Source organism: Squalius cephalus (assembly GCF_949319135.1).
Source record: "Squalius cephalus genome assembly, chromosome: 7".
Lineage (NCBI taxonomy): Eukaryota > Metazoa > Chordata > Actinopteri > Cypriniformes > Leuciscidae > Squalius > Squalius cephalus.
Window position 1 is genome coordinate 18,173,087 of NC_137128.1, and position 14,325 is coordinate 18,187,411.

The 14,325-nt window shown below is 38.2% G+C and overlaps 1 protein-coding gene across 1 annotated transcript in view; it reads right to left on the reverse strand.

Annotated features, from left to right (window-relative positions):
• Window positions 1–749: 749 nt before the first annotated feature.
• Window positions 750–14,325, reverse strand: part of usp33 (ubiquitin specific peptidase 33) — a 35,237-nt gene continuing 21,661 nt past the window's right edge. The window contains exons 14-24 of the mRNA XM_079876045.1: window positions 13,093–13,163; window positions 12,874–12,907; window positions 12,743–12,788; window positions 10,811–10,991; window positions 8,921–9,047; window positions 7,828–7,997; window positions 6,839–6,920; window positions 6,643–6,751; window positions 4,612–4,714; window positions 4,361–4,429; window positions 750–2,048 (exon numbers count right to left, since the gene is read on the reverse strand). Of these exons, the coding sequence (XP_079732171.1) occupies window positions 1,891–2,048; window positions 4,361–4,429; window positions 4,612–4,714; window positions 6,643–6,751; window positions 6,839–6,920; window positions 7,828–7,997; window positions 8,921–9,047; window positions 10,811–10,991; window positions 12,743–12,788; window positions 12,874–12,907; window positions 13,093–13,163 (1,150 nt within the window). The 3' untranslated portion in view covers window positions 750–1,890. The remainder of the gene's footprint in view (window positions 2,049–4,360; window positions 4,430–4,611; window positions 4,715–6,642; window positions 6,752–6,838; window positions 6,921–7,827; window positions 7,998–8,920; window positions 9,048–10,810; window positions 10,992–12,742; window positions 12,789–12,873; window positions 12,908–13,092; window positions 13,164–14,325) is intronic.

The following is a 14,325-nucleotide window of genomic DNA, read 5'->3' on the forward strand; positions in this document are numbered from 1 at the left end:
TGTATGTTTTGACTGATGTCAAGGAATTAAGTTCACAGTCAAAAGAATTGCTTGACCTGTAAGACAGTGCCATCAGTGATATTAATTTTTCAAGCAATTTCTATTAAAGGGATTTCAAACGGGTCTGGGGACCCCCAGGGAGTGCTAGGAGGTCCATGGAAATGTTTAGAGAAAATCAATCAAATAATAAAAACATATATCAATCTTTTGATTAAAATAAGCAAATAAATGAGTTAACAAATTATACATCTAAACAATACAGCAATGAGAATATAACATGAAATAATGTAACTTAATAGAAACTTACAGAATATGAGATAGGAGTGACAAATATGTTAATGCTTTAGCATCTCATTTCCCTTTAGGGGTACCTAAATATTTTCCAAATAATATTTACATTATATATATTTTGGGATCTGTGGCATCTGAAAGATTGAAAACACCTGTTCTACAACATTGTGTGAATCATGCAAAACCTGCCAAAACAAGTCCTCCTTATATTTCTCCCCAAAACCAAAAGAAGAAAATCTAAACAAACATTTTCATGACATAAAGCATGAAAATCTAATTATCCTTACTGTAATGGTGAGGTACTATAGCAGCAATTTTTGAACATAATTCAGTGAAAATGTCCTGTTTTACTGTAATGGAATTCAGAAAACCACAAAAAATAAAACGTCTGGACACATTATGAACTCTGCCGCAAATGCGCTTTTAACTTTCACGCAAATAATGTCACAAAGTCAAGAAAAATGTCCTAAACAGGCTTTATTTTCTTTACGCATATGCATTCTTTCTTTGATTTTGGGGTGAAATACAACCCCGGACGTGTTTTTGTGAAATTTATCCATTCACATAGCATATTAATTTCTTAAATGTCAGCTCATACGAATGATGACAGATATCGACAGCACAAGTTTTGGGGTTTAATAGTAGCCACTCAGATACAGCTTTCATCTCTGCAGACAATTAATATCGAAAAACATCACATCCTTCTATACATTAAATAATGCCTTGAATGTACACATGTGCGGCAGCAGGATTTAATTGATCTGATTTTTTTTTCTTCTTTTACATAGCATTTTTGAACAAGACAGCCATTGATGTGTTCAAATGTGCACCTTATTGTTTGCATCTCCATGCAACCCAGCTATGCAACAAATAAAAATGAGGAATCTATTTTCTTGCCAGCATAATGTGCCACATCATTCCTATTAGCGTGCGGTCTGCTTTAGCTTGTCAAATCATTTTCCAACAAAGAAAACGTCCATGAATGCCGGAATAATCATACCCCTCTGGAATAAATAACATTTAGTGCAGGAACGTGTGTTCTTTAAGTACTAGTACATTCAAATACATATCGAACATCAGAGCTGAAGCATGCACCTTTTGAATCTACAGTACAGTGCAAAACAAAAAAAATATGTTCTTTCCTGAGACTACGTAGCATTTAGTATCCCTTCATACCCAAAACATCAAGTTTTCATCCACTAAGACAACATATTGTTTCATTTTCTCAAGCGAGGCAGTGCCTCAAAAGTATGTACAGATGCAGTGGATTTTTTCGGTGTATGCAAATCATGGTCTATTTGGTTCAGGCGAAGCAAATTCTGTCATGAATGCAGTTGCACACAGAAATCAAATGCATTAATGGCCTGTGAAAACTGGTTTCTAGTGTCAAAAGGAAGTGGATATGCACGATATATACACATTGAAAGCACACCGGAGGATGATTAATCCATCCGTCTGCTATAAAGAACAGTCATAAAGGGTGTAGAGAGAGTGTATGCTGAGGTGAAGCTGTCAGGTCCTTTGCTAGAATGCTTGAAAAACTAAAGTGAAGTGCAAAATAATGAGGTCCCCTTGCGGCCCAGCAGCGTCCCAGCACAACTACACCGAGCGCGTCTCCACTTCGATCTTCTCCTCTGCCTGAGAACTCTCCGACTCCTGATGGCTGACACTGGGCCGCACGGTCACCACCGGCCCTCCTCCGTGGATGGAATGGAGGAAGTTCCAGGTCTCTTCTGATATCTGACCTGAATCGGCACCTGTTAAACCATAAAAATGCCAAAAGGTGTTTGGTACTTGGCACAAGTAAAGTAAGCACACTATTGTAGGGCTGCACGATTAATCGCAATTTAATCGTGATCACAATTCCTGCTTCTCTTGGATAGTTCACCCAAAAATGAAAATTCGATCAATTACTCACCCTCATGTTTCAAAAACCTTTCTTTCATTCATCTTCGAAATACATACGAGAGATTTCTGTCCCTCCACTGAAAGTCTATTCATAGTCAATTATGTCTTAAGTGAACATAATCTGTTGGGAGAATCCTAGCAATATGACCATAAACTAGCCATAAACTAAAGTGTTACCATAATTAATACACTAAAGACTATGCAGTGATTATGTTTACATTTCATTATTAAATTTCTGCATTATTTCTTACATGAATGCTTCTGTTAAATGTATGTAAAATGAAAAGCACTGTTAATTTAATTTGTTTCTTTCTTATATTGTATGTTTATTTATATTTACATACATATAATTTGCATCTTTGTTCTTATTTTTAATAACAAAGATAAAATGCCAAATAGAACTATATTGTGATTATTAATATAGTTACTATTATTAAAAGATTGAGGAAAAGATCTTTTAATAGATGCAATCGGACACCTAAAATCAGGAATCAGATATTTGTTCTAAAATAAAAATTAGGATTCCACTTATCGATTCCTGTGTTTAAACCATTCAAGTGCAAGAAGAGAACTCAATTCAGCACTTGCGCGCTGTTTTCAGTGCTGGGCGCTAGTGATGGGGACGAGACCGCCTATGCCGAGTCCGAGTCAAGACCGAGTCTTTGAAGGGTCGAGACCGAGTCCGTTGGTTTTCAAATTCAGTCGAGTCCGAGTCAAGACCGAGTCTTTGAAGGGTCGAGTCCGAGTCGAGACCGAGTCCGTTGGTTAACATGGGAGGATTTGAACTTGAAACACGGAGTGTACTGACGCCTTTCCGTGGTTAAAACAACATTGCTTCTTATGTTTGTTCATGTTTATTTGAGGCTATAAATTAACTAGAAGGAAGAGATGATCGGTTCACGAGCAGCTTTAACTGATGCTCTACAGCGATCTGTCACTACACATTTAAGAGCCACAAAACGGTATTTATTGTTTAAATTTCTTTTAAAAAATGACCAAGTTTGAAAGGCGAGACTTTGTTTAATATGTTTAATACCAAACGTAACCGAAAAGTAACCTGGTCTGTCCTGCCTGTCAGCGTGTTGTCAGTCTCCCCTCTGCTCCGCGATGTATTTTTCACTGCGTGAGAACATGGTGTGGCGTGAGAACGGTGTAGCTTGTCGGACATAGCGACAGTAACTAAGGGGGGCGGGTCTTTGCGAACAGTCAATTAAAATTTTCTAGTGGTATGTATTCTAGTGGACTAGTGATGGGACGAGACCGCCTATGCCGAGTCCGAGTCAAGACCGAGTCTTTGAAGGGTCGAGTCCGAGTCAAGACCGAGTCTTTGTAAGAACAAGTCCGAGTCGAGTCCGAGAAAGCAGAAATCGGTCTCGAGACCGGACTCGAGTACTACATCACTACTGGGCGCATCCAGAGCGCACACAGAGAGCTCGTATAGTGCACGAATACTGAATACGAATACTCTTTCACGTCTTCTTGGACTTGAACGGACAAATGCACACAAAACGACGTCAAGATTTCCTCGTAAACAGTCTGTTATGTCTTAAGCGAACGTAAACGCTTGAGAAAGAAAACGCATGTGCGTCAGTATATTGGATCTGTGCATTAGCTCTTAAAGTGACAGCAGCCTAATAAACCTGCTGCCGTCTGTTAATGTTAATCAAAGTACAAAAGAAAAAGAAAAATGCTCTTGACTGAATAACTTTTATAACTTTAATAAAGATTAATCTATATTTTACTTATAAAAAGAAATTTGATTTCAATTTCTAAACTTTGTTCAGTTGTATAATTTGTGCTATAGCTAATTTGCTTATTTGTTCTTGTATTACTGACTCTATACTTGTCTTTAATAATGTTTGAAATTTATATTAGTCAATCTAGTTTATTATTTAGTTGTTCTTTAGGCTGTTGATTTTGGTTCATAGTAATCAGTTGCAACAGAATATGTTTGATATCTAAACGTTCCCTCAAATGAAAGTGTCATACAGCCAGACTGTTTCTTCACAAGGCCATTTACAGGTTTGGAATGACATGAGCGTGAGTAAATGACAGAATTGGTTATCCAGTTTTGCTTAGAAAATGATCATATTGAGGAAGTAAAATGGAATACGAACGCCATTTCATGATGCCTTTAAAAGATCCTGATTGTAAACATTACCTGGCTTTAATGTGATGTGTCCATTTTTATTTATAGCAATCTTGGAGTTATCAATTGGCCCCGGTGGATCTGAAAGACACAAGACCATCAATCATCGGAAGCACACCAAATGTCCCGACCAAAAGCTATAATGAAGTTCTTCAAGAACTTCTTCCTTATCAATCAATAACCACAAAACATGATGCTAATATTCAATTTCAAACTTTCAGATACTTTAGAAGTCTCAGCAGCAGGGATGAGAAATGACTTACCAATGTCCTTGCCTTTGACAAAGCCTTCCCATTCCCGGAACCACTGCATGCTGATACAGTATATCACCACAGGAGACTCCTCCTCCTGAAACGCCTTATTGAGCTACAAGGACAGAAGTGAGGGGGAAAGAGAAGAAAGCACATGAGACCATGAGATGTAGAAAGAAAGAATCCATTACCTGAGCGTTTCTTCATGGAATATCTTCCCACCCCAATGTTGTTTATACAATAACAGGATAAACTGAGACAGAAGCTCTGTTCCAAATCCTGGTAAGCTAGCTTGCAGTCTATGGCTTACATAAGCAACTGCTTTCTATAGCGCCGTTCACACACAAAGCATGTTTGCGTTCCACTCCACTGCTTTTCTATGTGAACATGCACTAGACCATGGGTTCTCAACTCTGGCCGTCAAAGTCCACTTTCCTGCAGAGTTACGCTCTTACCTTGATCAAACTCATCTGCCTTTATCTTTGTTGTGATCCTGAAGACCTTGATTTAGTTCAGATGAATTTGAGATGGGTTGGAGCTAAACTATTCAGGAAAGTGGACTTTGATGGCCAGAGTTGAGAACCCCTGCACTAGACACCTTTGACCATTGTGCTCACGTCTCAAACAGATGGATCTAAGGGTGTAATGATTCAAACGTTTTCTCGATGCATTGTTTACAAATCCTGTCGATGTGTATGACAAATTAATCAATGATCAAAATGATCAGCCCTAATCGGCTTATTGTATCAAATTTTTATATTGGTGCATCCCTGCATAAAAGATTCCACATTATCGTTCCTTTGGCCTCCTTTGTTTGCCCTTAATTTGAGCCAAGCTGAGTGTCTCTGGCTGAAATCAAGTACTTTTGTGCTCATGCATAAATAATGACTACAATTTTGGAGAAGAAGGGAGGGGGTCAACTTGCAGATCTCAGTCTGAGAGGGTGGTGTGGTGGTCGTGATGGTGAGTGTGCGCACAGATAACAGTCCAGACGTTAGATTAACTGAAAAGACCAGACACTCTTCACACTGAATGTCCCTTAAAGGGATAGTTCACCCAAAAATGAAAATTCTGTCATCATTTATTCACTCTCGAGTTGTTCCAAACCTGTATGAATTTCTTTGTTGTGTTGAACACAAAGGAAGATATTTTTGAAGAAACAGTTGTGGAGCAGTCAATGGTGCCCAACAACTGTTTGGCTACCGATATTCTTTAGTAAAATCAGATTAAAAGCACACACATCCAAAACAATGTGTTGCTCAAATTGGGTGCTCGACCAGAAAATTAATAAAAAAGGAGAAAAAGTCGGCACACCATGGCTCCAAAATGTGAAAATGTATTAAATTTTCACATTTTGGAGCCATGGTGTGCCGACTTTTTCTCCTTTTTTACCAATATTATTTAAAATATATTATTTTGTGTTCAGCACAAAAAAGAAATGTATACAGGTTTGGAACAACATGAGGGTGAGAATATGATGACTAGAGTTCTCAAAAAGTACCAACTTCGTACTGGAATTTAAAAATGTGATGATATCATTATTTTGCTCTAGCATTTTGTGCGCTGTTGAAGTCTGATTGGCCATTGTGTTGATGAGCTCAATACATGTCTGTGATTGGCTACAATGATCAACAATGATATCTTTGACACTCTTCACCAAATGCTTACACAGATACACACGGGAGCGTTTAAAAACAGGCGTCTATCATCAGATCCCTAATATATCCGCTGATAAACACACCTTTCAAACGCTCCCGTGTGTATCTGGGTAAGCGCTCGATGAAGAGAATCAAAGACAACATGTTTTTGAAGCGTCGATCATTGTAGCCAATCACAGACATATATTGAGCGCGTGAACACAATGGCCAATCAGAGGGGTTTAAGAATCCGTTCAACAGCGCTCAAAATGCTAGAGGGAAATGATGGTATCATCACATTATTTTATTTCTTTGTACAGACTTTCTTGACAACTGTGATGATGACAGAATTAAAAATTTTGGGTGAACTATCCCTTTAAATCTACTTTGACACTGAGGCTCCTACCCGAACAAACATGTCCAGCTCATTCTTGCGGCGTTTCTCCAGCTTCTCGATCTCGGTCTGGCAGGTGTGACAGACATACAAGTGATTGACAGCGGGGCCGCCTCCGTACCTAAACAACAGCATGCCGACAATTAGCATTTAATAAGAACTTAAACTTCCGCATTAAGTCAGGAAAAGAGCAGTGACAAACGCTTACCTGCTATACAGATGATCCCATACACTTTGGGGAAGCATCATAACAAGATCATCAATGGATGTGGCTTTATTTGGTGGAATACCTGTAGGAGAAGAAGAAAAAAAGATTTTTTAACCACCAAATAATTCGCTTTTCTAATCATACGACCAAAAAACTCTCCACTAAAAGTCAACATGAAACTGCATTCATGAAGATTTATGAATAATTAATATCCTCTATTAGATCTTTTCCTTAAAATTCATTTGAATCAGTTCAAACGAATCAGATCAAGGGGAGGAAAGGGCCTTTGAAATGCTTTCTGAAGAGATTCACATCTATTCGCTGAGCTCATACTGCACTCTCAAGTTTAGTAGAGTAAAAAGGAGAGGAATAGAGGAAAAACAAACATAATCAGTGAAAAGGATGTGGCGGCAGTTGACCTCGAAAATGTTGGTAGAATCTGCAATTATATCTGGTGGTGTGGAGTCATCTGTGGTATATAAATACTTTACAATGGGAAAAGTAGGAAAGGCCCAGATCTTTAAGGGGTCAAGACATTGATTTTTTCTTTTATTACTTTAATATGCTCCCTGAGGTTCACTTATAATGTTAACAAAGGTTTTTTTTTTTGTTGTTGTTGCACAAAATGTGTGTGTGCTATATGTTCTTACTTGTAAATAACAATCAGGGTATGCAAATGTTAGCCGTTAAGTGACTGAATGTCAGTGGGGGATGATGTGCAATGATGTATAACTATTTGTCAATGTCTTGCTCTGGAGGCAGGCATATGCAAATGCATTTGCCCGTGTGACTTCACAGATCCCACAATATAAAAACAAGCCGTTTTAGGAACTTGATTAAATAAATGCTTGGCTTATAATGAGGAGGACGTCTGAAGCTCTGAAACTTGCAGGATGTTTTTAATGGTACAAAGACCTCTTATATGTCAAAAGACTGAGGCAAATTTTGATTTCTCATGTTATGAGCCTTTTAATAAGAGTGGTCCTCACCTCCGTGGGCACACAGGAAGTCATGGTTGGAGATGGGTCCTGGCTCAGCGAAGGTTTTGAACTTGTTTAGCCACTGGCGGGAGATGTAGAACTGCAGGAGGCTTGGCTCCATCATGTTGAGCAGACTGGTCACCTTCCGCCTCTCTTTCTGAGACTCGTCGTTACTCTTCCTGTTACACACACACAAAGGACATCAGTGCCATTTAGCAACTGCCAACACACGCTTCACCACAGCACAGAGATTTACAGTCAAACTCAAGGCCATTTGTCCTGCTTAACACAACCTTGAGCTTTTCTGCCTAAAGAATCTTAAAATAGTGTTTGTTCATCATAAAACCAGGAAATACTAGAAAAGAATCAATAAACTGATATTTAACAGGATAATAATCAGAATCAAATTTTTTTCAGCTTTAACACACTCCATTTAGTATGTAATGGAAAAAACATTTTCAAATAAAACAAAAAAATTGATTATCAGCCACTTTGCCTGTACTCACTCACTCACTCACTCACTCACTCACTCACTCACTCACTCACTCACTCACTCACTCACTCACTCACTCACTCACTCACTCACTCACTCACTCACTCACTCACTCACTCACTCACTCACTCACTCACTCACTCACTCACTCACTCACTCACCCAACCACTCACTCACCCAACCACTCACTCACCCAACCACTCACTCATTTATTCATTTTTATTTAATTAAATGTATTATCCATATATTTATTTTAATTACATTTTCAATTGGTATTTAATTCAATATTTACATGTACTAGGACTAAGTGATATTACTAACATTAACTAGCTTATAAGCTTATAAATCCTAACCGTAGTGTTGAAATCATGTAGTGCTGAAATACGACAGGTGTAAGTAGCATTATAGTTAGGGCTTATTAAGAAATAAAGGATGTAACCACATATTTAAGATTGAGGATAATAGTTTAAAAGTGGACAATAAAAAAAAAAAAAAAATTTTTTTTTGTTGTTTATTAATTTGATTATTGATAGCCAGAGGTGAGAAAATATGATTTTTAACCTTTTGAAGAAAAAAAAAAATCATGTGTGTGAGCTAATATGTTCTTACTTGTAAAAGAGCACATATGCCTCGGCGTTTTGAACACAGGACTCAGACACCTCAGTAACGCTCTGGTCATCAAACTCGTACCACTGCTGGTTCAGTTCATTTCGACAATAGGCAATATAGTGACCACCTTGAACAAAACAAAAAGCACATTTAAAAACATCAGTCCTGTCAGAGCCGTAGCCTGGAGATTAGCTCATATGAACTGACACACTGAGCTGTGGCGCTCATGTATGCAATGCTAGTTTGGTGACATTTCCTGATCCCATTGTCCCTAGTTTGTCTCATCGTTTCCTCTTTTTCTGGGTGAAAGCGTGTCTACCGAGTGGTGCACAGCGATAAGCAATAAGCATGTGATCTTAAGATTCTGGGTTCTGGGTATGTTTTTTACATTTTTTTTTATTTGTGTTCATTCTAATCTGAACTTCTGTTCATTTTGAGTTCATTCTCACCTCATTCTCAGCTGTACTTCTGAACCTATCTGTCCTTCATGTACTGTATATTCTATTTCCGCTTTTTTTGCTCTGCACTGCTTTTGCTGCCCCTTATCACTGCTTACAGCTATATTTTTTCTCTATTATTGAATCAACATCATGGCTGGAATACACTACACAACTCTTATAATCTGAACAAATTTAAAAACACTTAGGGCCAGATTTACTAACAGCTTGAGCCAGAGCAAACCCTAATTTGGCGTTAAGAAAACTACTGTCAGGATTCACTAAAGTGAAAAATTAGCACTGTAAAGGCATAGACAGGGTTATTTTTTGCTGCTGACCTGATTCCATATGCATTTGTTTTCCTTTCAGATGCAAAATTAGGAGAGTATTTAAATGAATCATGCAAGGTGATTTACTAAGGTTTGCACTAGTCAATTTACTGGTATGCGCACCATTATTTAAATGGCAAAAAAAGCACGTCTTAAACCAGAAGCTAATTTGTGCTACTCTTGGTAGATTGCGTTTTCGTCATTATGGATATGATCGACTGCGTCTGTTCTTTAATTTGCTCGTCGTCAGTCGATCACGCGCAGAACTTCCACTCCCATCAGCGTTTTTTTTAGAATTGTGTTCTCACGCTAATTTACCCTGTTAGTAAATCTGGCCTCTAGCATCATACACTTGCCGACTTTGTAAATGATTACAGAGAAAAACTGGGCATCATACACTAAACGAGTAGTTCCGAACACAACAAACTCGCACTTACACAGGTGCCTCATTGCTAGGAGATGCATGACAAATTAAAACAATGTGTCAAACATGTGTGAAATCCTCCAACTGGACAGATTCATAGTCTGAAGTAAAAAAATGGGAGTTTGTGCAAAATTTTCTGTGAAATCTGTCAAATTTGCCCAAAATCTGAAGACGGGCTCTGTCTTCTGGCAACTAGAAACTAGTGTTGACTCATCCAGACGGCAACTCAAGAGCAAAAATCTAGGAACAAATAGTGTAGTGTATTCCAGGTATAAATGACACCAGTGATCAAAACGAGACTCTGCTTTCATCACCTGACATCACTTACACATCTCTTCAAGTAAAGTTGAGTGCTTGTTTCCACCACGGGAAAAAAACTTTTTTTATTCTGAATTTTTGCAGTTACGAATATATATCCCACATTTTCCTCAATATTCTAAACTCAATCTAAACTCATTATTGCAAGAAAAAAGTTGCAAGTTATAAACTCTGAATTGTGTAAAAATTCTAAGAATTTCTAAGAATTGTCACAATTACCTTTTTTAATACTATTTTTTTCTTCCATGGTGGAAACAAGCTTCCATAATTTATAAATAATAATAATAATATGAATACTAACATTGAATACTACATTTATAACTGCTGTAAATGACAATAATACTTTTGTGACCATCTCCCTCATTGAAAAGCTTGGACTTACTGCTGGCAGTGCCGTGGTGACAGATGACTGACAGCAGGTCGTAGGTGGTGGTCTGGTCGGAGCTGTCCTTGGCCAGGAAGGGCTGCATCTCGAGGCCTTCCAAAGGGAAGGACACGTGAGTGCCGATTTTGGTGGAGAACATAAGTTCATGTCTGAAGCGCTTGAGGTGAATGCACAAAATCTGTTGGGGAGACGGTAAAGAGAATTTGAACAAAGCAGGAAAGTCTGCTGTCAGTTTCCTACAATAAAACGAAAACAGCAAGAATGTGCCATGCCTGTTCATATAAAAATATAACTACCTGGGCAATTTTTTACAGTAGTGTTGTAGTCAAGACCAACTAAACCGAGACCGAGTCAAGACCAAGACCAGTGTGTGTTGAGATCAAGACAAGACCAAGACTTTGAGGGGGTTGAGACCAAGACAAGACCAAGGCAGGGCGAGACTAGGTCAAGACCAAGACCGGACCAGCACTCTTCAAAATCATCTGAAAGATCCATATCTACTGCCTGAGAAATGTAGAAATGTAGCAGCACTCTTGCTGATATTGCTTAATTAACATGTTATAATATTTTAAAAAACAAGCACTCATTCAAGTACTTTTTTGCAATCATATCTTGGATTTTTGTGGGCATTCGTATTAATTTTGGTGACATTATTGACACAATCCCCCATTAATTTCTGACCCGGCACAACAGTAAGAAATCAAATTAAAATAAGTTATTGATTGCATTTAAAGCAGGAAGTTTTACATCCAACCATGTTAATGATGTTAACAAATAAATCAGACATGTAATGGCAATTTGTGATATCCTCGCAGTTGTGGTCTTGACCGGTCTTGAAATAATATCCTGAGTCCTCGAAGTCTGAGACAGAGACTGAGTACAAATGAGGTCAAGGTCGAGACAAGACCTTAAAAAAATGGTCTCGAGTACTACAACACTATTTTACAGCAAGACTGTTTAGTACTACAAGTTGAGGGTTTCCATCAGTAAACTGCAATGCCCATTTAACAGATGTACTGAACAATCATCAGATCTAATGACTCCCATTGGATGTCTGTGCTTGCCATTAAAGATCCCTGAGCATATTTACCAGATGGCAGCAGATATTGTGGGTTAAAGGCATCCTTAGACTCTCTCCAAATATAAATCCACCGGATGAAGGAAATGGATGACTCACCAGACCTTATTACTCATTATATTACTATTATTTCTCAAGGGTCCAGGTTTTGTGCTCATTTCAGGCAGCCTTGATACAAGGCCAAGACATAGTGGACCTAATTTGTGGTGTATTTATTATTGGGTTTGTTTTTTTTCAAACTCTGGAATTAAAGGGTTTGTTCACCCAAAAATGAAATTTCTGTCATTAATTACTCACCCTCATGTCGTTCCAAACCCGTAAGACCTCCGTAAGTTCATCTTCGGAACATACAAATTAAGATATGTTTGATGAAATCCGAGAGGTTTCTGAATCAGCCATAGGCAGCAATGTCAGTGCAAATTTCAAGGCCCAGAAAGGTAGTATATAATGGAAGCGCAGCACTGTGTTTACTACGTGGAAAATAATTGTTAATTAAAGTCGTTATTTTTGTTTGTTTTCTGCACAGTGCGCACAAAAAGTATTCTCGTCGCTTCATAACATTAAGGTTGAACCACTATAGTCACATGGACTATTTTAACAATGTCTTTACTACCTTTCTGGGCCTTGAAAGTTGCAATGATGTTGCTGCCAATGGCTGGTTCAGAAACCTCTTGGATTTCATCAAAAATATCTTAATTTGTGTCCGAAGATGAACGTAGGTCTTACGGGTTTGGAACGACATGAGGGTGAGTAATTAATGACAGAAATTTCATTTTTGGGTGAACTATCCCTTTAAATAATGTGGTGCCTGAACCTGTATAATAACCAAAATAGCTTATATGATCGCTTACCTCTGGCAAACTCTGAACTTTGCAGAATTTGACCCCATTCCGTAACCTGAAACAACCAAAGGAATCAACATTAACACTTTAATTTCTGCAACCACCTCATTCAAGTTGTTCAACAACAAGTTCATACTCACTTCTTGCATTTTTCACAGCTGTACATGTTGTCACCTGAAAAAACAAACAAACACCCAGCCAGTAAGAATTGCACCATTGATGTGCTAAATATAAACACAGAGTTCTATAAAGTGAAAGATTTTCATATATATATATATTTTTTTTTATGTCAGACTCAAAACAGTACTATCAACTATTGGTTAGTTTGGGTGACATAAAGCTTTGAGAAAATGTCAAACCTTTTAGTTCATCCCTGGCAAAAAAGGCAGCCAGACAGTCCTGCAGCGTGACCACAGGCCCCCAGAACCAACTAAAATCAATGAAAAGCAGAAATAAACAATCAGGGACAATCATTAAAAACCAACACATTAAGTCATTTTCCTTGTTCTACAATGTTATACATGCTTAAATACAAGGAACTAAAATGAACACTCGCCAAGCGCCAAATAAGAGTAAAAATCGGTGCTGGTGAGTATATGAAACGTGTCAATCCCCAGTTGGCCGGTAACATTTTAATGAATTCTAATAGGCTTGGTACAATAGTTGGTGTTACCGGTGTTCAGCCACAAAACTGTTCCATCACTTGCCCACCACAGTACCGCCCCCCACCGTGGATTTGATTTCTTATAATAATACAATTATTTAGTTCAGAGAACAGACACTACAATTAAAAAACTGAAGTCTGAAATGCAGCGTGAGCCAAACAAGAGTCACGGCACGGATCAGCAGCAGGAGTCAGATTTCACCTCACTCTTGACTGACAAGATGATGGCGGAAGATTTGGTTTCAAAGCGAAATTTAAAAGCACCTATTTAAGCGCATTTAACATAATTAACTGAAAACGCTCGCTCTGTACCAGTGGACATGCACCGCAAGTGATTTAAAAGCGAGGTGGAAAAAAAAAAGGAAAAACTCCAATGCCCCCCTTAAGGTGATACCAGTATTACCACTGCTGTCACATATTGATTAACCGGTAGGAACATTTCCACACTGTCACATCCCTCAAATCTAACGATGCAAAATTGGGAGAACATGAACAATTTAAACCGTGCAAATTTAAATATTCAAACTCAAGACGACGCGAAAGGGAACTCAATTCGTTACTCGAGCGATGTGTGGGAAGTTTTCTGTGCACAAACATCCGAAGAGCGCGCCCAGAAATCCGCATCTCAGACAGTGCGCGAATACTTGAACAGACATATTCAAACAAAATTATGTCAAAATGCCCATCTTGGCAAGTTCTACTTAATAGGGTAAAAAAAAAACACCTTTCTCGACAAAACACTTGTCGAGAAAATAAAGTTTTTAATTTTGTTTATATGTATGTGTGGTGTTTGTAAATTGCTTTAAGACAAACCATGTGTAAATTCATCAGCCAACACTGTTGCTGAGTATTTTCTCCTTAAAATGGCAGATTACCAAAGACAGTCTCAAAAACATGGTTTGAAACCCCCACTGTTCTCTACGTCACA